General features: G+C 36.5%; 1 protein-coding gene across 7 annotated transcripts in view; it reads left to right on the top strand.

The window, feature by feature from the left end:
• DGKB (diacylglycerol kinase beta) overlaps window positions 1-21666 on the top strand; it is a 639765-nt gene that overhangs the window by 111893 nt on the left and 506206 nt on the right. For all 7 annotated transcript variants that reach the window (XM_059932825.1, XM_059932829.1, XM_059932827.1 and 4 more), the window contains one exon: window positions 17451-17591. In XM_059932825.1, the coding sequence (XP_059788808.1) occupies window positions 17451-17591 (141 nt within the window). The remainder of the gene's footprint in view (window positions 1-17450; window positions 17592-21666) is intronic.

Below are 21666 nucleotides of genomic sequence, written 5' to 3'. Positions count from 1 at the left end.
TCAAGATAGCACATAGTAAGTACTACATAGAAGATACCAAATTTACAAGGAGTAGAGATCAAACCATGTTTCAAAATGGGAAAAAAAAAAAAAAGGAATAACAGCTTGTACTTCTTTTGGGACAATCACACATCCTGCATCGACCTACTTGAAAGGAATTGTAAGATAGGCTGCGTAACCCTCATGCAGCAATAATAAATTAAACTGTGATGCCTTTTCAAAGTGTGGCCTCCACATTTTAAGACATAGGTGCATAGTGTCCTTTGTAGGACTGTTTCTCATCCTATGTATTTTCAGAATTACCTTTGATAGTGGTTTCTTTTTCTGGGAAATAAGGAACCCTGGACAGTAATAAAATTTTCAAGGCCTGGGGTAGCCTTGACTCAGAAACTGAAAGATTAATAGATTTTTATTCCTAGAAACTCGCTTTGCAATAATCTAAGTTATCTACGCGAGGTGTATTTGTAGTTGAAAAATCACAAATTATTTTTGAATAAAGAGGTGCTATATAATCTGCTTTGTTTATCTGCTCTGAGAGTTCACATATTTCATTACCACATTGCCGTCAGGAATATGGTAGCCATTCTTGATTCTGTATATCAACTGAACAGTAAAGGCTTCTCAATATGAGGACAAACTTTTTAAAAGGAAAAAAATGTTATTCTTGTTAATAAACAGTGATCACATATTTGGTAAAAGTAAAGCATTTAGTTTTTATAGAATAAAACATTTAAAAATAATTATAAATAGGTATAAAAGTTGTGTGTATGTAGTTGTGTTGTGTTGAACCTAATGCTCCATCTGGCATTTCATGTAGTGGATGATGTATTGTTTTGGAACATTTTGTTTCCGTTAAGTGCCTCTTATCCCCTATTTAAATATAAGATGATTAATTCTGCTGTTCCCATGTTGGACTTTTAGTTTTGAAATATATCCCCAATATACCATCTTTCCAGCTTTCTTAGAACCTCTTCTGCTTCATTGTAAATCCCAAATCCCTAATCCTAAACCTCTCTGCTATTCCAACGACCAATTTCTGATCTTACCTTCATCCCTAGAATCTATCACTTGAACTATTATCTTTACAGAAATGTTTAATTATTTGGAATCCTTTTTTTTTTTTTTTTCCGCAAGTGGCTCACAAACCCTCAACCATGGATCACTATTATGAGCCCATATTTCAGTCCCTGCTATTTGCACACTGAGCATAACCAGGGAGAAATCTCATAAATATGCATGCAGGTTGTTGCCACTACACATTCCTAACACCCAGTATTAACATGGCCTTAACACCTCTTCAGCTTTAAAAAAAATCTATTCTGAAAAGTATTTATTCTTGATACTGTCTCCTAGATCAATCAGGTTAAACTTTTTAAACCTCCTTTAGTTTATTCATATCTTTCCCCTCACTCTCAACAGATGACTTTTTTTTTTCACATCATACAAAAAAACAGGTGCTGTCTAAAATAAAATGCTCAATTGTTTCCCACACAACCCAAAACGGTTTCTTCAGCTCACAGAGAATACATATTACTATATTCCAGATGGAGCCCTTCATCTGAGTGAGCGTTCCATAAGGAATCAAACTAAGTGGTTTGGAAAATCAAATAATTATATTCTACCCAAATCTGCTTCTATTCCTATCTTCTTTCTGGTTGAAAGGAACCTGAGTATTTCTCAATTTCCCTACCCTGATATCTTGGTCCCTTCCTACCCTTCACTGCCTCACTACTTAGGTTTAGTTAATCACAAAATGCTCTCTATTACTCGTTGTAACTTCTTCTCAAACATTCTGCCAGTGTCAGTTTGATACATCATTGTTTGTGTCATAGACTATCAATTAGCATGACTCCCAGCCAGGCCCTGCCCTCCCATCTGCAAAATGTTCTTTCTGACACAGAAGCCTGATGATATTATTCGTGGGTTCCCAAGTGCAGACTTTCACGATCACCTTGTGGAATGTTTTTTTAAATCTTTATTTCCCAAGTAAACGTAAATCCTTGATATTTGAAGCCGATTAAAGCAGAGTTACTTTGCTCTGGGGGTGGTGCAGGAGAGGTCGGAGTGCAGGGCGTCCTAGTAACTCTGCCTTCCCCCTGCCTCTGGAGACACCCCCTCCTGAAGTGACCTTACAGAGACTCCAGGGCCTGGGCAGTGCAGTTAAGAAGATGATAAAATCTGAGTTCCATAGCATTAAGCCCATGCCATGCAGCTTATAGAGTCTGCCTACCGTCCTCATTCTCTGTCTCCTTGCCCCATGCACCCAGATTCTTTTCATATCCATCTGTTTGCTGCGACTTAAAACCTGCTGTGCTTACTCAGGACTCTGGGCTTTTCTGCGTGATGTTCCCTCTGCCCTTATTTCACAGCAAAACCCAGCTCCTTCAGGTCTCAGCTAATGCTTCATTTTAATTCAAGAGCATGTGCTGTGTTCCATGCTAGGGATGCAGTGATCAGTGAGATGGGATACCTAGAGAGTGTAGCTGGGAAGCAACCCTGTGACCCTTGTTAAAGGCCCACCATCTGCCTCTTGTAGATTAGCTGGGACATCCCTGCCTCTCTCCAAATCCCACCTTTGACAGCTGTCACACAGAAACTCCTGGAATTAACCCTCTTCAGCTAAATTGTCTTTCATTTTGTATAGGATAGCAATTAACAGCAGTTATTAATAACAATTACTTTCTCTAAGAATATGGCAATTAGAAGAGAATGTGATGTGATTTATTAACTGGTTCAGACACTCATACTATATATTCCTGTTGGGCTCCCCAGTGTCCAAAACATTGACTTTATAATAGGAAGCATCCTTTATTAGCCATAGGTCAGTGTAAGAGTTTTTGTTATTTCTTATTAGTTGTTTTATAGCACACAAAGAGAAGATTTTCCTAGCACCGTTTAAATCAGATCATGTAGTGAATTGACCAGTCGTACCATTTAATTATTCATTTTAATATTTCCTTAATTTATGCATCCAACCATTCATTTTTAAAAACACATTATGTGCCAGGAATTCCACAAGAAAAGTGAGGATCCTTTAGAGTCAGGGAAAAAAACAGATAGGTGATCAATATTATTAGAATAAAATTAGTGCTGTGCTCTATGTGTCAGGAGCATGTGACTGAAATTTTAACCATAAATTGAAATTATCCAGGTAGAGGTAGGGGGAGGGATGGGTGGGAGTGGATTAGAAGGGAGTTCCAAGAAGAGAAAGCAACATATACAATTTCTGTTTAAATATTAAAATCATGTCCCATCAAAGGACAGTGCACAAACTTTAAGACATTCAATATTTATGCATTCAAAAGTATTTATTGATCACTTACAATGTGCCAGATACTATTCAAATTACTGGGTGTACATCAGTGAGCAAAATAGAGCTACCCCTCCCATAGTCATTTTCATTCTAGTGGTGAGAGAAAGACTACTAAAAATAAAATTTTATGGCACGTCAAATGGAATGAATGCTGTTGGCAAAAATGAATCAGATAGAAAGTGCGGGTCAAGGCTGAGGATGACTGAAAGTCCTAGGTTTCTCATGACGAACTGAAACTGGGATGAGGGTCATAAGGAGGTCATTTTTGATGGTCCCAGAGTAGATAGTAGGCATGACCTTGGAAGTATTGGGCACAGCCTGGAGGTAGAGTTGGGGGAGCAGTCCTGGCAGGATTGGAGTCCTGACTGCCTTCGGAGAGTGGAGGAAGGTAGACTTTTGGGGAGTCCTGAGAGATCTGGGGCTGTGCCTTGACTCAGTTGGGCAGGGACAGATGACATGACTGGAGGAGAGATGAGGTGGGTAGCCAGGACCCCATGGTGGAGAGTGTTGTCCATCATGCTATGTTTTGAATTTTATCCAGAAGAAATTGGAGAGCCATGGAAAGGATGTAAGCCAGAAAACTATTACACTGTCAGTGGTGTGGCAGCTATCATGAAGGCAGATGAGGCTAAAGATATAAAAAAGTTCCAAAGATATTTAAGATTGAGAATAATAAAAACTATCTCTGAAAAAGTTCAGGTACTTTATCTTGGGTCCCCTCTCATTGCTCATTTGATGTGGCAATGGTTAGTGAATTTGTGATGTGAAGCTACAATATCAGTAATGGTATTTAGCTCTTTTCATGTTGTCTGTACAACCAGAGAGTCATACCACAATGGCTTTTTTTAGACAGAAAAGGAGAAACAATGCCTTTTTGTCCATAAGGAAGTTAATCAAGTTAAGAACAGAAAATTGTGCAATGAAGTACTTAAACCTTTGGGAAAATGTTCTTTTGCCAAATGACCTTACTGAGTGTTCTTGCCAGAAGACACACTTCATTAACTGTGCTGAGAAGAAAGTATTACTCTTATCAGTACTGTCTTAAGGATATTAAAAATGTGTGTGTGTGTGTGTGTGTGTGTGTGTAGTGTAAAGTAGCTTTATAGGCCTTTTGTGTCTAATAAGCTACTTCAGTTTCCACCATACAAACAAGGGCAGGCCAGGTCCCAAAAAACACAAACTGAACAGAGTACAAGACTTATGTAACTATGAGATGCGGAGATTCTTGGCACACAGTAGGCCATTTCAAATATATTTGTGCTTTTATCGCTGTTGATATGCTTTATTGATAATAACAATTATAGTCTGTGCAGCTTATATACCTACATACAAGTGCCCTAGAAATAAAGATACAAGAATTTCTATCTGTTGGCCAATAAGCATTTATGTATGTCAGCCATTTACATTTTTTAATGCCTCTATAGTACCAAATTCAGACTTCTAATCATTATTATTAGTAGTAGTAATCTACAAATTATTTTACTCCAATTAATTTTTTATCCTGAAACACTGAAAGCCCTAAAAGTCCTTCCCTAAAACCAGGGAAAACTTCGTAACTTCAAGGCCCCACTGATGATAAAATTACTGTCGGTAAAAGAAAAGTTTCTCCCAAATCTCCTCTTTAATTATTAAATGGGTTTGAATATACTGAACTTGATTATATAGCTTTCTTTGTTCTTCTATCTGAATATGCTAAGTAAAATTTTGGTTTTCAAACTGTTCATTTTTGCTATTAAATTTATTGACCCAAAATAAAGGGGTTTTGTATTTTGAATTGCATCTTAATAATTACATATTAAATGATAGTGTTATCTTAAGATTGTTGCATAATATGTTCACAAATACTTATTTACAGTTTTTGAGATCCTTATGAGGGCAATATGATATTTAGTACTTTACAGTCTCAAATCAATCATAATATTATTTAATTTGTGTTATGCTCTAAAAATACTTAGTAGCAAGCTAGAAAATGTGCTATGGTATTGAGCATTTGCTTTGATCTGCTAGAACAAAAACCCTATGAAAATGGGATTTTTCATCTGCTTTGTTCAGTACTTTATCTCCAATGCCTGGAACCTGGTTTTACATGCCTGGAACCTGGTTTCACATGACTAATATTAAAGGACCTTAATATTTATTTAAGTTTATGTTTATAAAGGATATGTTAGTTGTATACCTATGAAAAAACACAGTTAAGCAAAAAGAAAAATCATTCATAATCCATTTCCCATAAGAAAATGCAGGTAAAGATTTGGTAAATATGTATTTTCGTGTTTGCATGTTTACACATGCAAGCAAGCACATCCACAGGCTTCTCACAAACATGTATTAAGTGGATGGCCCAAGGACTGATCTGAATGGAAGATGAATTTAGAGCTCTCAGCCATGGCTAGGATTTCTAATTTCCTTCCAAAGGTTTATGAAATAATGTATGCACTCTCAAGAGTCTTGAAAACCAGACCCTTAAAACAAAAGGTCATTTATTGAGAGGCAGGAGACAGATTTCTCTGCTTTATTTTTCTCTCTGTAGCCCCACAAAATTATACTTAAAGCATGAAATCCCACATCAGGCTGCCTTTTGAATTGTGGATGCACAACTGGTCTTTGTTTTCTTGAAAGCGAAATGGAGATAAGAAGTATATCGATCTTACTGGGTATTGTGGGACTCAAAAACATAATGTATTAGGTACCTTAGGAATGCCAACTTTTACCATTATTTTATTTATTTATTTTTTTAAACATGTTAATTGAAGTATAATTGCTTTACAATGGTGTGTTAGTTTCTGCTTTATAACAAAGTCAATCAGTTATACATATACATATGTTCCCATATCTCTTCCCTCTTGCATCTCCCTCCCTCCCACCCTCCCCATCCCACCCCTCTAGGTGGTCACAAAGCACCGAGCTGATCTCCCTGTGCTATGCGGCTGCTTCCCACTAGCTATCTATTTTACATTTGGTAGTGTATATATGTCCATGCCACTCTCTCACTTTGTCACAGCTTACCCTTCCCCCTCCCCTTATCCTCAAGTCCATTCTCTCGGAGGTCTGTGTCTTTATTCCCATCTTGCCACTAGGTTCTTCATGGCCTTTTTTTTTTCCCTTAGATTCCATATATATGTGTTAGCATACTGTATTTGTTTTTCTCTTTCTGACTTACTTCACTCTGTATGACAGACTCTAACTCCATCCACCTCATTACAAATACCTCCATTTCATTTCTTTTTATGGCTGAGTAATATTCCATTTTATATATGTGCCACATCTTCTTTATCCATTCATCCGATGATGGACACTTAGGTTGCTTCCATGTCCTGGCTATTGTAAATAGAGCTGCAATGAACATTTTGGTACATGACTCTTTTTGAACTATGGTTTTCTCAGGGTATATGCCCAGTAGTGGGATTGCTGGGTCGTATGGTAGTTCTATTTGTAGTTTTTTAAGGAACTTCCATACTGTTCTCCATAGTGGCTGTATCAATTCACATTCCCACCAACAGTGCAAGAGTGTTCCCTTTCCTCCACACCCTCTCCAGCATTTATTGTTTGTAGATTTTTTGATGATGGCCATTCTGACCGGTGTGAGATGATATCTCATTGTAGTTTTGATTTGCATTTCTCTAATGATTAATGATGTTGAGCATTCTTTCATGTGTCTGTTGGCAATCTATATATCTTCTTTGGAGAAATGTCTATTTAGGTCTTCTGCCCATTTTTGGATTGGGTTGTTTGCTTTTTTGTTATTGAGCTGCATGAGCTGCTTGTAAATCTTGGAGATTAATCCTTTGTCAGTTGCTTCATTTGCAAATATTTTCTCCCATTCTGAGGGTTGTCTTTTGGTCTTGCTTATGGTTTCCTTTGCTGTGCAAAAGCTTTTAAGTTTCATTAGGTCCCATTTGTTTATTTGTGTTTTTATTTCCATTTCTCTAGGAGCTGGGTCAAAAAGAATCCTGCTGTGATTTATGTCATAGAGTGTTCTGCCTATGTTTTCCTCTAAGAGTTTGATAGTGTCTGGCCTTACACTTAGGTCTTTAATCCATTTTGAGTTTATTTTTATGTATGGTGTCAGGGAGTGTTCTAATTTCATACTTTTACATGTACCTGTCCAATTTTCCCAGCACCACTTATTGAAGAGACTGTCTTTTCTCCACTGTATATGCTTGCCTCCTTTATCAAAGATAAGGTGACCATATGTGCGTGGGTTTATCTCTGGGCTTTCTATCCTGTTCCATTGATCTCTATTTCTGTTTTTGTGCCAGTACCAAACTGTCTTGATTACTGTAGCTTTGTAATATATTCTGAAGTCAGGGCGCCTGATTCCTCCAGCTCCATTTTTCGTTCTCAAGATTGCTTTGGCTATTCAGGGTCTTTTGTGTTTCCATACAAATTGTGAAATTTTTTGTTCTAGTTCTGTGAAAAATGCCAGTGGTAGTTTGATAGGGATTGCATTGAATCTGTAGATTGCTTTGGGTAGTAGAGTCACTTTCACAATGTTGATTCTTCCAATCCAAGAACATGGTATATCTCTCCATCTATTTGTATCATCTTTAATTTCTTTCATCAGTGTCTTATAATTTTCTGCATATAGGTCTTTTGTCTCCTTAGGTAGGTTTATTCCTAGATATTTTATTCTTTTTGTTGCAATGGTAAATGGGAGTGTTTTCTTAATTTCACTTTCACATTTTTCGTCATTAGTGTATAGAAATGCAAGAGATTTCTGTGCATTAATTTTGTATCCTGCTACTTTACCAAATGCATTGATTAGCTCTAGTAGTTTTCTGGTAGCATCTTTAGGATTCTCTATGTATAGTATCATGTCATCTGCAAACAGTGACAGCTTTACTTCTTCTTTTCCGATTTGGATTCCTTTTATTTCTTTTTTTTCTCTGATTGCTGTGACTAACACTTCCAAAACTATGTTGAATAATAGTGGTGAGAGTGGGCAACCTTGTCTTGTTCCTGATCTTAGTGGAAATGGTTTCAGTTTTTCACCATTGAGGACAATGTTGGCTGTGGGTTTGTCATATATGGCCTTTATTATGTTGAAGAAAGTTCCCTCTATGCCTACTTTCTGCAGGGCTTTTATCATAAATGGGTGTTGAATTTTGTCGAAAGCTTTCTCTGCATCTATTGAGATGATCATATGGTTTTTCTCCTTCAATTTGTTAATATGGTGTATCACGTTGATTGATTTGCGTATATTGAAGAATCCTTGCATTCCTGGGATAAACCCCACTTGATCATGGTGTATGATCCTTTTAATGTGCTGTTGGATTCTGTTTGCTAGTATTTTGTTGAGGATTTTTGCGTCTAGGTTCATCAGTGATATTGGCCTGTAGTTTTCTTTCTTTGTGACATCTTTGTCTGGTTTTGGTATCAGGGTGATGGTGGCCTCGTAGAATGAGTTTGGGAGTGTTCCTCCCTCTGCAATATTTTGGAAGAGTTTGAGAAGGATAGGTGTTAGCTCTTCTCTAAATGTTTGATAGAATTCGCCTGTGAAGCCATGTGGTCCTGGGCTTTTGTTTGTTGGAAGATTTTTAATCGCAGTTTTAATTTCAGTGCTTGTGATTGGTCTGTTCATAATTTCTATTTCTTCCTGTTTCAGTCTCGGCAGGTTGTGCATTTCTAAGAATCTGTCCATTTCTTCCAGGTTGTCCATTTTATTGGCATAGAGTTGCTTGTAGTAATCTCTCATGATCATTTGTGTTTCTGCAGTGTCAGTGGTTACTTCTCCTTTTTCAGTTCTAATTCTATTGATTTGAGTCTTCTCCCTTTTTCTCTTGATGAGTCTGGCTAATGTTTTATCAATTTTGTTTACCTTCTCAAAGAACCAGCTTTTAGTTTGATTTTTGCTATTGTTTCCTTCATTTCTTTTTCATTTATTTCTGACCTGATCTTTATGATTTCTTTCCTTCTGCTAGCTTTGGGGTTTTTTTGTTCTTCTTTCTCTAATTGCTTCAGGTGCAAGGTTAGGTTGTTTATTCGAGATGTTTCCTGTTTCTTGAGGTAGGCTTGTATTGCTATAAACTTCCCTCTTAGCACTGCTTTTGCTGCGTCCCATAGGTTTTGGGTCGTCGTGTCTCCATTGTCATTTGTTTCTAGGTATTTTTTGATTTCCCCTTTGATTTCTTCAGTGATCACTTTGTTATTAAGTAGTGTATTGTGTAGCCTCTATGTGTTTGTATTTTTTACAAATCTTTTCCTGTAATTGATATCTAGTCTCATAGCATTGTGGTCGGAAAAGATACTTGATCAATTTCAATTTTCTTAAATTTACCAAGGCTTGATTTGTGACCCAAGATATGATATATCCTGGAGAATGTTCCATGAGCACTTGAGAAAAATGTGTATTCTGCCGTTTTTGGGTGGAATGTCCTATAAATATCAATTAAGTCCATCTTGTTTAATGTATCATTTAAAGCTTGTGTTTCCTTATTTATTTTCATCTTGGATGATCTGTCCATTGGTGAAAGTGGTGTGTTAAAGTCCCCTACTATGATTGTGTTGCTGTCGATTTCCTCTTTTATGGCTGTTAGTATTTGCCTTATGTATTGAGGTGCTCCTATGTTGGGTGCATAAATATTTACAATTGTTATACCTTCCTCTTGGATTGATCCCTTGATCATTATATAGTGTCCTTTGTCTCTTTTAATAGTCTTTATTTTAAAGTCTATGTCGTCTGATAGGAGAATTGCTACTCCAGCTTTCTTTTGATTTCCATTTGCATGGAATATCTTTTTCCATCCCCTCACTTTCAGTCTGTATGTGTCCCTAGGTCTGAAGTGGGTCTCTTGTAGACAGCATATGTACAGGTCTTGTTTTGGGATCTATTCAGCCAGTCTATGTCTTTTGGTTAGAGCATATAACCCATTTACATGTAAGGTAATTATCGATATGTATGTTCCTATTCCCATTTTCTAAAATGTTTTGGGTTTGTTATTGTAGGTCTTTTCCTTCTCTTGTGTTTCTTGCCTAGAGAAGTTCCTTTAGCATTTGTTGTAAAGCTGGTTTGGTGGTGCTGAACTCTCTCAGCTTTTGCTTGTCTGTAAAGGTTTTAATTTCTCCATCAAATCTGAATGAGATCCTTGCTGGGTAGATTAATCTTGGTTGTAGGTTTTTCTCCTTCATCACTTTAAGTATATCCTGCCACTCCCTTCTGGCTTGCAGAGTTTCTGCTGAAAGATCAGCTGTTACCCTTATGGGGATTCCCTTGTGTGTTATTTGTTGTTTTTCCCTTGCTGCTTTTAATATGTTTTCTTTATATTTAATTTTTGACAGTTTGTTTAATATGTGTCTTGGCGTGTTTCTCCTTGGATTTATCCTGTATGGGACTCTCTGTGCTTCCAGGACTTGATTAACTATTTCCTTTCCCATATTAGGGAAGTTTTCAACTATAATCTCTTCAAATATTTTCTCAGTCCCTTTCTTTTTCTCTTCTTCTTCTGGGACCCCTATAATTCGAATGTTGGTGCGTTTAATGTTGTCCCAGAGGTCTCTGAGACTGTCCTCAGTTCTTTTCATTCTTTTTTCTTTATCCTGCTCTGCAGTAGTTATTTCCACCATTTTATCTTCCAGGTCACTTATCCTTTCTTCTGCCTCAGTTATTCTGCTATTGATCCCATCTAGAATATTTTTTATTTCATTTATTGTGTTTTTCATCGTTGCTTGGTTCCTCTTTAGTTCTTCTACGTCCTTGTTAAATGTTTCTTGCATTTTGTCTATTCTATTTCCAAGATTTTGGATCATCCTTACTATCATTATTCTGAATTCTTTTTCAGGTAGACTACCTATTTCCTCTTCATTTGTTAGGTCTGGTGTGTTTTGACCCTGCTCCTTCATCTGCTGTGTGTTTTTCTGTGATCTCATTTTGCTTATCTTACTGTGTTTGGGGTCTCCTTTTCATAGGCTGAAGGTTCGTAGTTCCCGTTGTTTTTGGTATCTGTCCCCAGTGGCTAAGGTTGGTTCAGTGGGTTGTGTAGGCTTCCTGGTGGAGGGGACTAGTGCCTGTGTTCTGGTGGATGAGGCTGGATCTTGTCTTTCTGGTGGGCACGTCCACGTCTGGTGGTGTGTTTTGGGGTGTCTGTGGCCTTATTATGATTTTAGGCAGCCTCTATGCTAATGGATGGGGCTGTGTTCCTGTCTTGCTAGTTGTTTGGCATAGGGTGTCCAGCACTGTAGCTTGCTGGTCGTTGAGTGAAGCTGGGTCTTGATGTTGAGATGGAGATCTCTGAGAGATTTTCGCCGTTTGGTATTATGTGGAGCTGGGAGGTCTCTTGTGGACCAGTGTCCTGAAGTTGGCTCTCCCACCTCAGAAGCACAGCCCTGATGCCTGGCTGGAGCACCAAGAGCCTTTCATCCACACGGCTTTTGGGAGGTGTGACGTTTTCTGCCAGCGTTCAGTGGGTGTTCTGTAGGAGCAGTTTCACGTGTAGATGTATTTCTAATGTATCTGTGGGAAGGAAGGTGATCTTCGCGTCTTACTCTTCCGCCATCTTCTTCTAGTCCCCCCCCATTATTAATTAAACAGATCATTTTCCTGTGTTTTAGTTTGCAAACACAGGATAAAGGTCAAATTCAATATAGTTTTTTTTTTCCACTAAGATGCCATACATCCTGAAAGAGTACAGTCAAATTTAAGGAGTATTATTGGGATTTCTTTTTAATGTAACAAATATAGAAATTTTGGTAGCATGTCTTCTTTTCATATGTGGTGGTTTAATTCCCATGCTTAGGTATAGTCACGAAACAGAGTAATTCAACCAACTCTCAATTCTCTGCCTGTAGACAGTGTTTCACCTGCATTATGGTTGCCACCAGCCCAATGTAACTTTGAAATCTAAATTTAAGTTAGTTAACAATCAATTAAAACAATTCAGTTCTCCAGTCAAACGCCAGCCACATTTCACGTGTTCAACAACCATATGTGGTTAATACTACTATATTGAACAATGTGTACATAGAACGTTTCTATCATTGAAGAATATTCTACTGGACAGGACTGATAGAGCAAGTCTTGTTTTTACTGCTTTTGAAAAGAGCTCAAAGATTGGAGTTAGATGACCTGTCTTCAACTCTTAACTCCTGGGATTGCTATGTGACTATCAGTAGTTTACTCTCTGACTTTCCACCCTTTTCTCTCACAAATGGAATTGCAGGGTCAGTGCACACAGCCAGGAATGTTATCCTTGCTCTTTTGCAGAGTTTGTTCTGCTCCTAGGACATCACCCCCAAAGACCTGCTTCAAACCCTGTTCCTTATAATTGCTTGTTTCAGGTTTTTGCCAGGGGCCAAAAAGATGAAACCCATATGATGTTCTTAGAGGGATTTTGCTGACCCTAGTCTCTTGTCAAGGACTGTATCCATTGCCTGTCCGCATTTTATGAGGAATCACAATCTAGTTTACGCAGTCTATCTCATCTTGCTGCAGGTTTGTGTAAGCATAAAAAATTTTTATTTTAATTATATTATTTTAAGACAAACATAGTTAGAAGGTTAAGTCTAAAAATCATGAAATGTGTGATAATATGAAGCAACTGTTGTTATTCTTGGTTATCTGTGCTACTCATCATGACTATTAATATGAATATTGGAAGTATGATATGTGACTACACTATGTGACAAATTGCTTCATAAGCCTGTTAAATTTCTGCAAATTGAACCAGTATAAAAAAAATGGAAAAACCAAATTACCAGAGTGTTTTATTGCCTTATAAGTTTAGAATTTTAATTCATGTCATTATTTCATAATAATAATAACAGTTTTGAATATTTCATTTTAATAGATGAAGGGAAATGATGGAGATAACGCTACCATTTTCATTATCTGGAATGCAAGTGTTTGAAAATAAAATAAACTGGAGCAGAGGCAGTAATTGAACATGTACCCAGAACTGATTTGCTAACAATTGAACCTTGAGACTAGAATTAAAAGTATCTATTAGAATAAAACTTTTTAGGTCATTGTTTTAAGAAATGGAGTGTCTGTATTGGAATACAATGAAAATCGTGTGCTTGAAGAATATGATAATCGTAGGCAATATTCAGTTTGACTAACGCTAAGTCTTTTTGTAGTTAAAACTTTGAAGAGAATAATGTTTATATATATATGTGTATATACATATATATAATCATCATAAAAACAGAAAAATGCCATCGAAGTACAAGATAATTATTCCTAATAAAACTAATAGACTCTAATTACTTTGCCTATTTTTCACTTTGTTTTGTACTTTGTTGTACCTTGTAATATATATTATATGTGTATAGGTATATATGCATCACTTTTGTGGGGAAATATTTAAAGAAGCATAGCCTTGGGCAAGTCAGAGAACCTGCAAATTTGGATGTCAGTCACATGATCTTCAGAGCTAAATATTGACCACTTGAGGCAAAGAAAAACCACATTGTGTTTTACCTAGCTTCATGTGCAGTTCCAATTCTAAAGAGAGAGTTTCACCGATGCTTGGATGGGTTAAAATGGAGTTTGTTAAAGGGAAGTAGACTTTTTCTTTAAATTAATTAATTAATTTATTATTTATTTATTTATTTATTTATGGCTGTGTTGGGTCTTCGTTGCTGTGCAGGGGCTTCCTCTAGTTGTGGCGAGCGTGGGCTACGTTTCATTCCAGTGCGTGGGCTTCTCATTGCGGTGGCTTCTCTTGTTGCGGAGCATGGGATCTAGACACGCAGGCTTAAGTGTTTGCAGCATGTGGGCTCAGTAGTTGTGGCTTGCAGGCTCTAGAGCACAGGCTCAGTAGTTGTGGCACATGGATTTAGTTGCTCTGGGGCATGTAGGATCTGCCCGGACCAGGGCTCGAACCCGTGTCCCCTGCATTGGCAGATGGATTCTTAACCACTGCACCACCAGGGAAGTCCCAAGGGAAGTAGACTTTTGAACCTCTTCTTCAGAGGCTATTATTGCTAAAGAGAAGTGTAGGATTCCATTTACCATCTCGTTTCCTTGAGGAGCTGCAACCAAGAAACCAGGCTTGCTATGTCCTGTTTGCCATTTGCATGGTCTCGTGTGTGTCCTGTATAAGCCTTAGCACAAACCGCTTAAAAGGAAAAGGACTTTTCTTCAGGGAAGTGAACTTTCCTAGAGGGAGATAAATACTGGGAAAGAGCTACAGCCAAGTTTAGGGACAGGGAAAAAAAAAAATTGCGAAAGGGTAGAATAGGGTGTAAAAACAACCTCTGTGAAGACAGATTGAGGCCCTAGGGCCTGCTTTCAAAATATTAAATGAAAATATAAGGAAACATTTTCACCACTTAAGAGAAAGTGGGCTGATCTAGGGTAGGGGGTTAGGAGCAGGAACAAACCTATGAGCTTTTTCAATGTAACACGTCAAGATTTAGTGGTCCAGCTCTATAATTTTTTTGTTGTAAAGTAATTGTGGAAAAGGTCATTGACATTTTTTTTTTTTCCTCTGATGCACCCTATAAATCATTGCGAAAAGTATGTGTTTTACCTCTCAAATTTAGCTGAAATTGGACTTAAGGAAAAACTGATTAGTTTTTCATTGTGTGTTGTCATATATGCCCATAATTCCTTTTTTAAATAACCTTTAAATTCTTTTAAATGTTAAACTATGACACAATTCAATGCATGATACAACTTTTTGTTTACAACGTATCATGAACAGAAAATGGCAAATAGTCAACTCATTTTATCAAACAAAATAATTTTAGTATAGTAACATGTTTCTTGTTTAAAAGTAGTGTTAAGTTGAAATAATACATTAATGTTCATATTCAATATGTACATTACATACAGGAAAGGCAAACAGAAAATTATGATACTCATATTTTCCAAATGTTTGTGTTTAGTATTATGAAAATTGACAATGAAATACCATAACCTTCATTTTATATATACAAATGATCATAAGTGAACATATATAAGTGAAAACGTATACCTTTTGGCATTCTTCCAAATGAATGTGATGATACATGCTTTTTATTCTTGTTTTATGCTGAGTTTTTGTATAAAAGAGTTAAATCAAGCTGATTAAATCATTTCAGTACCATAAGCGGGGAGCATAGAAGAGAGGATTAGCTCATCAGGCAGGATGAGTTAGGTCATAGTTTATCCAACCATAATTCAAGGGCTGTGTTCTCCAAGTCTGGAAGTTATGGTCATGTGAAGGATCAGTGCCAAAATGTCTTTTATCACAAGTTGAAACTGCTTATTTCTGCAGCTGGCTAGGCTTTAGATGATTAGTTAGAATTAGTCAGGTATTTTCTTTTCAAAGCTCAGGATTGTCTTCTGTTCTCTGCCTTTGGTTTATAAAAGTGACTGTGTTAGTTTGTATCAGATATACAGTGACACTTTTGCTAAGGGAGGAAATCCATTTATAATATGTGTGTGTATATATATATATATATATATATATATATATATATATATATATATCTTTTTCAATAACTATAAACAGAAGTGGAATTAATGTGAAGCACAGAGATGCATTTGAAATAAAGAAGACTTTGGTAAAAAAATGAAAGATGTAAAGCATTGTTTTTCAAACTGTGAATTGTGGCCCATGGTGGGTAATGAATTCAGTTTAAGGGGTCTTTGACAGAATTTTAAGAATGGAATAGAAAAGAAGAGAATAGGTTAACACAGAAAACATTGGCACAGTTATGAAACCTACTTGTGTGTGTGTATGTGTGTGTGTTATTTGTGCTGGATTAAGATGTAAACTGTTTTTCTTACTTTTCCTTACTATTGGCCTTGAACAAAAATACTCTATAAGCTGTTAGTGTAGAATAAAAAGGATAAAGTTGCTAGTTATGAAACTCTGGGCAGTTAATCTCACTAAGCCTGTTTCTCATCTGTAAAATGGGATTAATGCAATCTCCCCTCATAGGGTTAATGGGAGAATTAAGTGAAATGATACATGTTCAAGTGCCCAGCACGGTTCCTGCCACATAGTGTACATTCAATAAATGGTATATTTTATTAGTAGTAACATTGTGACTACTAAACTAATTAACTGCTGACTTTTCAGAATGCATTAAATTATACTCCTGGATATCTTGAAATGGCTGAAGGAAATCACAGGTGTTCAATCAAAGTTATACATGGAAAGAGATAGACCAGAGCAAGAGATGTGGTCAGGTGGAGGTATGCTGATGAATGACAGATGAATGACAGGCTTGTCAAACTGTATTTGGTTAAGATTATTCCCTACATTCCAGTAACTCCTGGTTGATTAGGAATCAAGTAGCCATTCAGCCCATTAGCCATCTCACCCACATACCTTTTATACGGCCAAATAGACCTCAGAGGATAATTGGGGTTTACCTTGAGGTCTTGTCAGATACATATGATCTGGTTTCAGAGACTTCTCTGTAAGATGGAACTATTTATTGTGAAAGAGTTTCGCTTTGATTATCATCAGCCAGATAATCTGCAGTCATCAGCTGTTGTGAACAGATATTCAAGTTCTCTACCCTTGTCTTGGAATAGACACAATGAATGGATGTAATAAATAAAGTATGGACCATATTAAAACCAAACTACAGTTGTATGTTCTTACCTCTCTAATTAAATCTGTCATGTTTATCCAGATTTTTGTTTATGTTCTCTTTCTCTCTTATTCCTGGGCAAATTCCTTGATGGCAAAAAGGATGTCTTATTCATGGTGCTGGCAACTGTTTGACATAAATACATGTTTTTATGTATGAATGATTCCTGACCATCAATATATAAATCACATTGTGACAGACTCACATTTCTTCAGTTTTTTGTGAAAGACCATTTTTCAGTCTTCCCAGCTGATTTACAGCTGTCACTGCCTAAGGCAGAGAAAAGTAGAATAGGAAAGTAGTTCTTCATGCTTTGAAATCTGTCTACCAACTAACGCTGGGCAATAGAATTCTGGCCCAAACACCATCCAGTGAGTAGTCGGAGCAGTCGCTATGTCCCCAAATCCCAAAGAACTCCCCATTACTTAAAAGAATCATAGAATGTCTGTCTCTGTTATACTAGAGACCGGAGAATTTGGTTATTTTACGCCTAAGAAATATACAGCTTCTCTACATGGTCTAGGCATTATCTCTCTATTTCCTTTGCTGGTTTTTGTTTGAGAGCACTGTGAATATTTTTAAGTATATGAAGACAGATCTTTTTTTCCAGGTCTGAGAATGAATAAAGGTGCCATCACCTCTCCCCGTACTTCTCCAGCAAATACGTGTTCCCCAGAAGTAATCCACCTGAAGGATATTGTCTGTTACCTGTCTCTCCTTGAAAGAGGAAGACCTGAGGATAAACTGGAGTGTACGTGTTTCTTCATTTAGTTTACTTATCATGGTTGGGGTGGGGGATAGGACTGGATATTGACAAACTTAAAATTGTATATACTATGGTTGTTTAAATTCTTATTAAATAAAGTGACCTTGGTTAATAATAATAAAAAATCCTCCAGTTGAAAATCAGACAAAAGGTATTAAGAATCTATCAATTTTAGGTTATTATTGATCAAGGTCCATTTATTACTGAGTATTTCTTGAGCATGTTTATCAATTGATGGGTTTTTTTTTTGAATTTGCTCAGTTTGGTAGCCAGTCAATATTGAATAGTATCCTTTGTGTTGTTTTGAAAATACACTTATTTCTAGTGTGTAGGAGGTCTTCCCATTAGGCAGAAAAAGGGTTCATTATCCATAGGCAACCTGAGCCTTTCTCTCTGGAAATCTTCCTTGAAACCTTCTGCACTGACTTTCGTTGCCAGGGACAAATAATTTCTTAAATGCCAAGCATGAGAGTTTCATTTCTAGAAGTTGACTCTGAATATTATAAATAATTAAACAATAGCTTTTTTTTCTTTTACCATGTAGCAGGCATTTCAGATAGAGAATTTCAATCTAGTTGAAAGGAAATAAGTGCTCTTTAATAACATACAGTGACTGAGCTCTCTCTGGTGGCAAACTGTACTCATTGCAAGGCAAGAAAATACTTTTCAAACCTTTACTGAAAACCCAATCATTTAATAATCTATTCTATCTCCAAAGCCCTTGCTAAATACAGAGCTGGTGGTTTGTTCAATAAGCTGATTAACCTGATTGTATTAGATATCATTAAAATGAATTAAATTTTTTTGCTACTGAAATGATAGTAAAGATAATGAATCCTAAATTTGACATTTCTAAAGTAAATGTAGAATATTGTGACACCTCAGAACTATGATTGGGTAGCATGTTTAGTTTAACAGTAACTTTCAATAATATTTCTCTTACTAATAAAGAATTTAATATAATATGATTATTTAATAGTAACACCTGCTTAAGTTATGAATAAACCATATTAACATCATTCTTTAAATACATATTTATTAGTTCTAAATGTTGAATATTTGCATTTCAAGAATTATTTGTATTCCTAAGAACCTACAGAAATCTCTCTCATTCCAAAATAAATATTAATGTTTAGTGAATTTCTATTGAAGTAATGGCCAGAGAGAAAGTTTTCTCAGGTGTTATTAGGACTGTGTTTGGGATGATTTTAAAAATATAAAGATTCTGTTCCAGGTCTGAGAATAAATAAAGGCACCATTACTTCTCCCCAACATGGTCTTTGTGATCCAGTTTAATTATTTTTAGGTCAACTGCAAATATTTTGTTTCTAAGGTAGAATTCCTAAGAGGTAATGTTGTAAGTTCTCAATTTGAATCTGTGTCTCAGCAGTCTTTGTCCACAGTTGCCAGGCAGAATGTTAACCCACGAGTGATTCAGAAACACTTGATGAATCAAGTTGAACCTTACCTGCCACTTACCTCTCTCTAGTGTTATCAATCCCCTTCCCTCGGTTCTTTAAGTTTTCCAGCTCTTTTTCAAGCTTATACCATTCAGTTGCATTTTCTTTTTTCTCAACCATTTCTTTAGACTTTCCTCATAGACAGACTTGTTACCATCTGGCATTACTTCTGTGATTTTCACCAGACTCTTGAAAGAAAATGCATTTCAATTTCAGAAACTCATTAAGGTTCTAGCTATGTTCTAGTTTTCTTCTCTACTATCCTCAAGTTTGGAGGACCTTAAACTGGTCCTTACTCATCTGGAGCTTGTGTTTGTTGGTTTGTTTTTTAAATGCCAGTGCCTGGCTTTTTCCTTACTCATCTGGAGCTTGTGTTTTTTTGTTTTTTTGTTTGTTTGTTTATTTTTTAAATGCCAGTGCCTGGCTTTTTCCTACATCAGTTAAATCAGAATCCATTTCTTTCGCCCACTTTCTTAGCCATGTACTTATACATTTTTCCCTTCTACAATTGCACATTTCCAAATTCCTAACATTCATACAGTATATTATAGTTATAGATTCTAAAAATTTTTTCAATGTCTTAAAAGAAATTTAATGATTGTTAATTTAATATATATTTCCAAGATGGTTATGACTTATTAAACATAATATATACTAGAGGAAAGAAAAGAAGAAAATAATTAAAATTAACACAGAAGTAGATATAATCAAGCACCTAATATAGTTAACTTTTGCAGGTGAGCGATGTTTTTGAATCTCAGTTTCTAAGCAGCTAAGCAGAAAGGAGTACAGACATGTTGTCTTAGGCCAGAGGTTCTTGAACTTTATCGCACATAAGAATCACCTGCAGGGCTTATGAACACACAGCTTGCTCTGCCCCAACTTGAGTATATGTGATTCAGCAAGCCTGGAATGGGACTTCAGAGTTTTCATTTCAGGTCATGCTGGTGTTGCAGGGACCACATTTTGAGAAGCATTGGTTTATGCAATTCCTTCAGTCCAATGAAAACACACACACACACATAATTCATCTGAAACTACAATTGGTCTTGGAATTGATGGTGGCATTATTTGATACGTTCTTTTACCTGGGTTATTAGATAAATTAATGACATGTTTTAAATGTTTTTTCCCAAAAAAACAATGTTTTATAAATCTATTCAGTGCTTACTGCCACTTCTAATTTCCCCCACCTCTCTTTTCTGCCAGGCATTTACAAAATGTTTAGAATAAAGCTTTTTTTTTTTTTTTTTCATTGAAAGGAAACTAACAAACAAAAGCTTTTGAACTTTCCACTGATTATATGCCATTTCTTCAACTTGCTTTCCTTCACTCAATCTTTGACTCAATCCTAATGCCTCTCTGTGGTCTTTGCCAGTTCTGAGGCCCCGTCAAGTAGAAGGTATTTATTTACCTGTTCCCACAAACCCTTGGAAAGTATGTGTGCACGCATGTGTGTGTGTCCTGAAGTTGTGGAGGAATTCTATTTTTATGTCTCCTTGCTGGTGGAAGTTACCAACCATCGAGGTGCATAGATAAGAACACTGTACCAGGTCTGGTTTGCCCTCTTCACCTTAAGCCCACTACAGTACTTTAGTGAGAGTCATTCAATACATCCCTCTTTGAGTCTCCTTAGATTCCTCAAATTCTGTGACCTCAACTCCATTCTAATTCAGTCACCCACTTTTGTTGCAATACCCCAAGTCTTTTAATTCCCAAAGACCGCTCTTATTCTATAAATTTAAATTCTAGTAGTTTACTTTGACCACAGCCTATGCTCACTTAACTTCTTAGTTTCCTACTTTGAATTTAAATATAGCATAGCACAGTACTCGAGAGCCTGGACTCTTCATTTCACTAATTGAATGAATCTTAGCTTTGACCCTTACTATCTGAGTGACCCAGGCACATTTTTAAAACCTCTCAGGCCTCAGCTTCCCCAGCTGTAAAATTGGGATCATAATAATGTCTATCTTGTATGTTTGCTATGAGAATTAAATGAACCAATATTTGCTCACATAAATTGCTTCACATTTATGTGACTGTTAAATGAAATAAAAGTAAGTTAAGAATTCTTGCCCCTTGACCGCTTCACTTCCTCCTGAACTTGCTTGCTGCTTTTGGGCCTCCCACCCCTTCAAATGTAGACTGACCCCATAATTCGTGAGGTCAATCATTCCTTCTCACTTAGTTTTGAACATCCAGTTTATTTGCTCATATACTGAGCTGCCAGAAATTTTATGAAATAATAATATAATTCTGTGGATTAGAACTCTTCTCAAAACCTCAGCTGGCCTTCAGTGCCTTCAGTGTTTCTCTGGTCATTGACTTCTCCTATTTAAAAGTTCATTCAGATGCTTTGTTGCTTCAAACACCTACCTAATTAATCATCATCTCACTCATTAGCTGTAAATTCTTGTAACTTCCTCTCATGTTACCTAAAACTTGTCAACTTCTATACCTGTTTTTTCCTCTTCTTCTGACTCAGGAAGAATGTGTCCCTTTGGTAGTTCCCTACTGAATAATACATCAAAGTAAGCCCTTAACTTAGCATCCATAAACTCATCTGGCTCCACAATTTGACCCCAACCTACTTGGCC

This window comes from Balaenoptera ricei, chromosome 9 (genome assembly GCF_028023285.1).
Source record: "Balaenoptera ricei isolate mBalRic1 chromosome 9, mBalRic1.hap2, whole genome shotgun sequence".
Taxonomy (NCBI): Eukaryota; Metazoa; Chordata; class Mammalia; order Artiodactyla; family Balaenopteridae; genus Balaenoptera; species Balaenoptera ricei.
The sequence above is the reverse complement of the archived record's forward strand: the minus strand, read 5'-3'. Positions and strand labels throughout refer to the sequence as shown.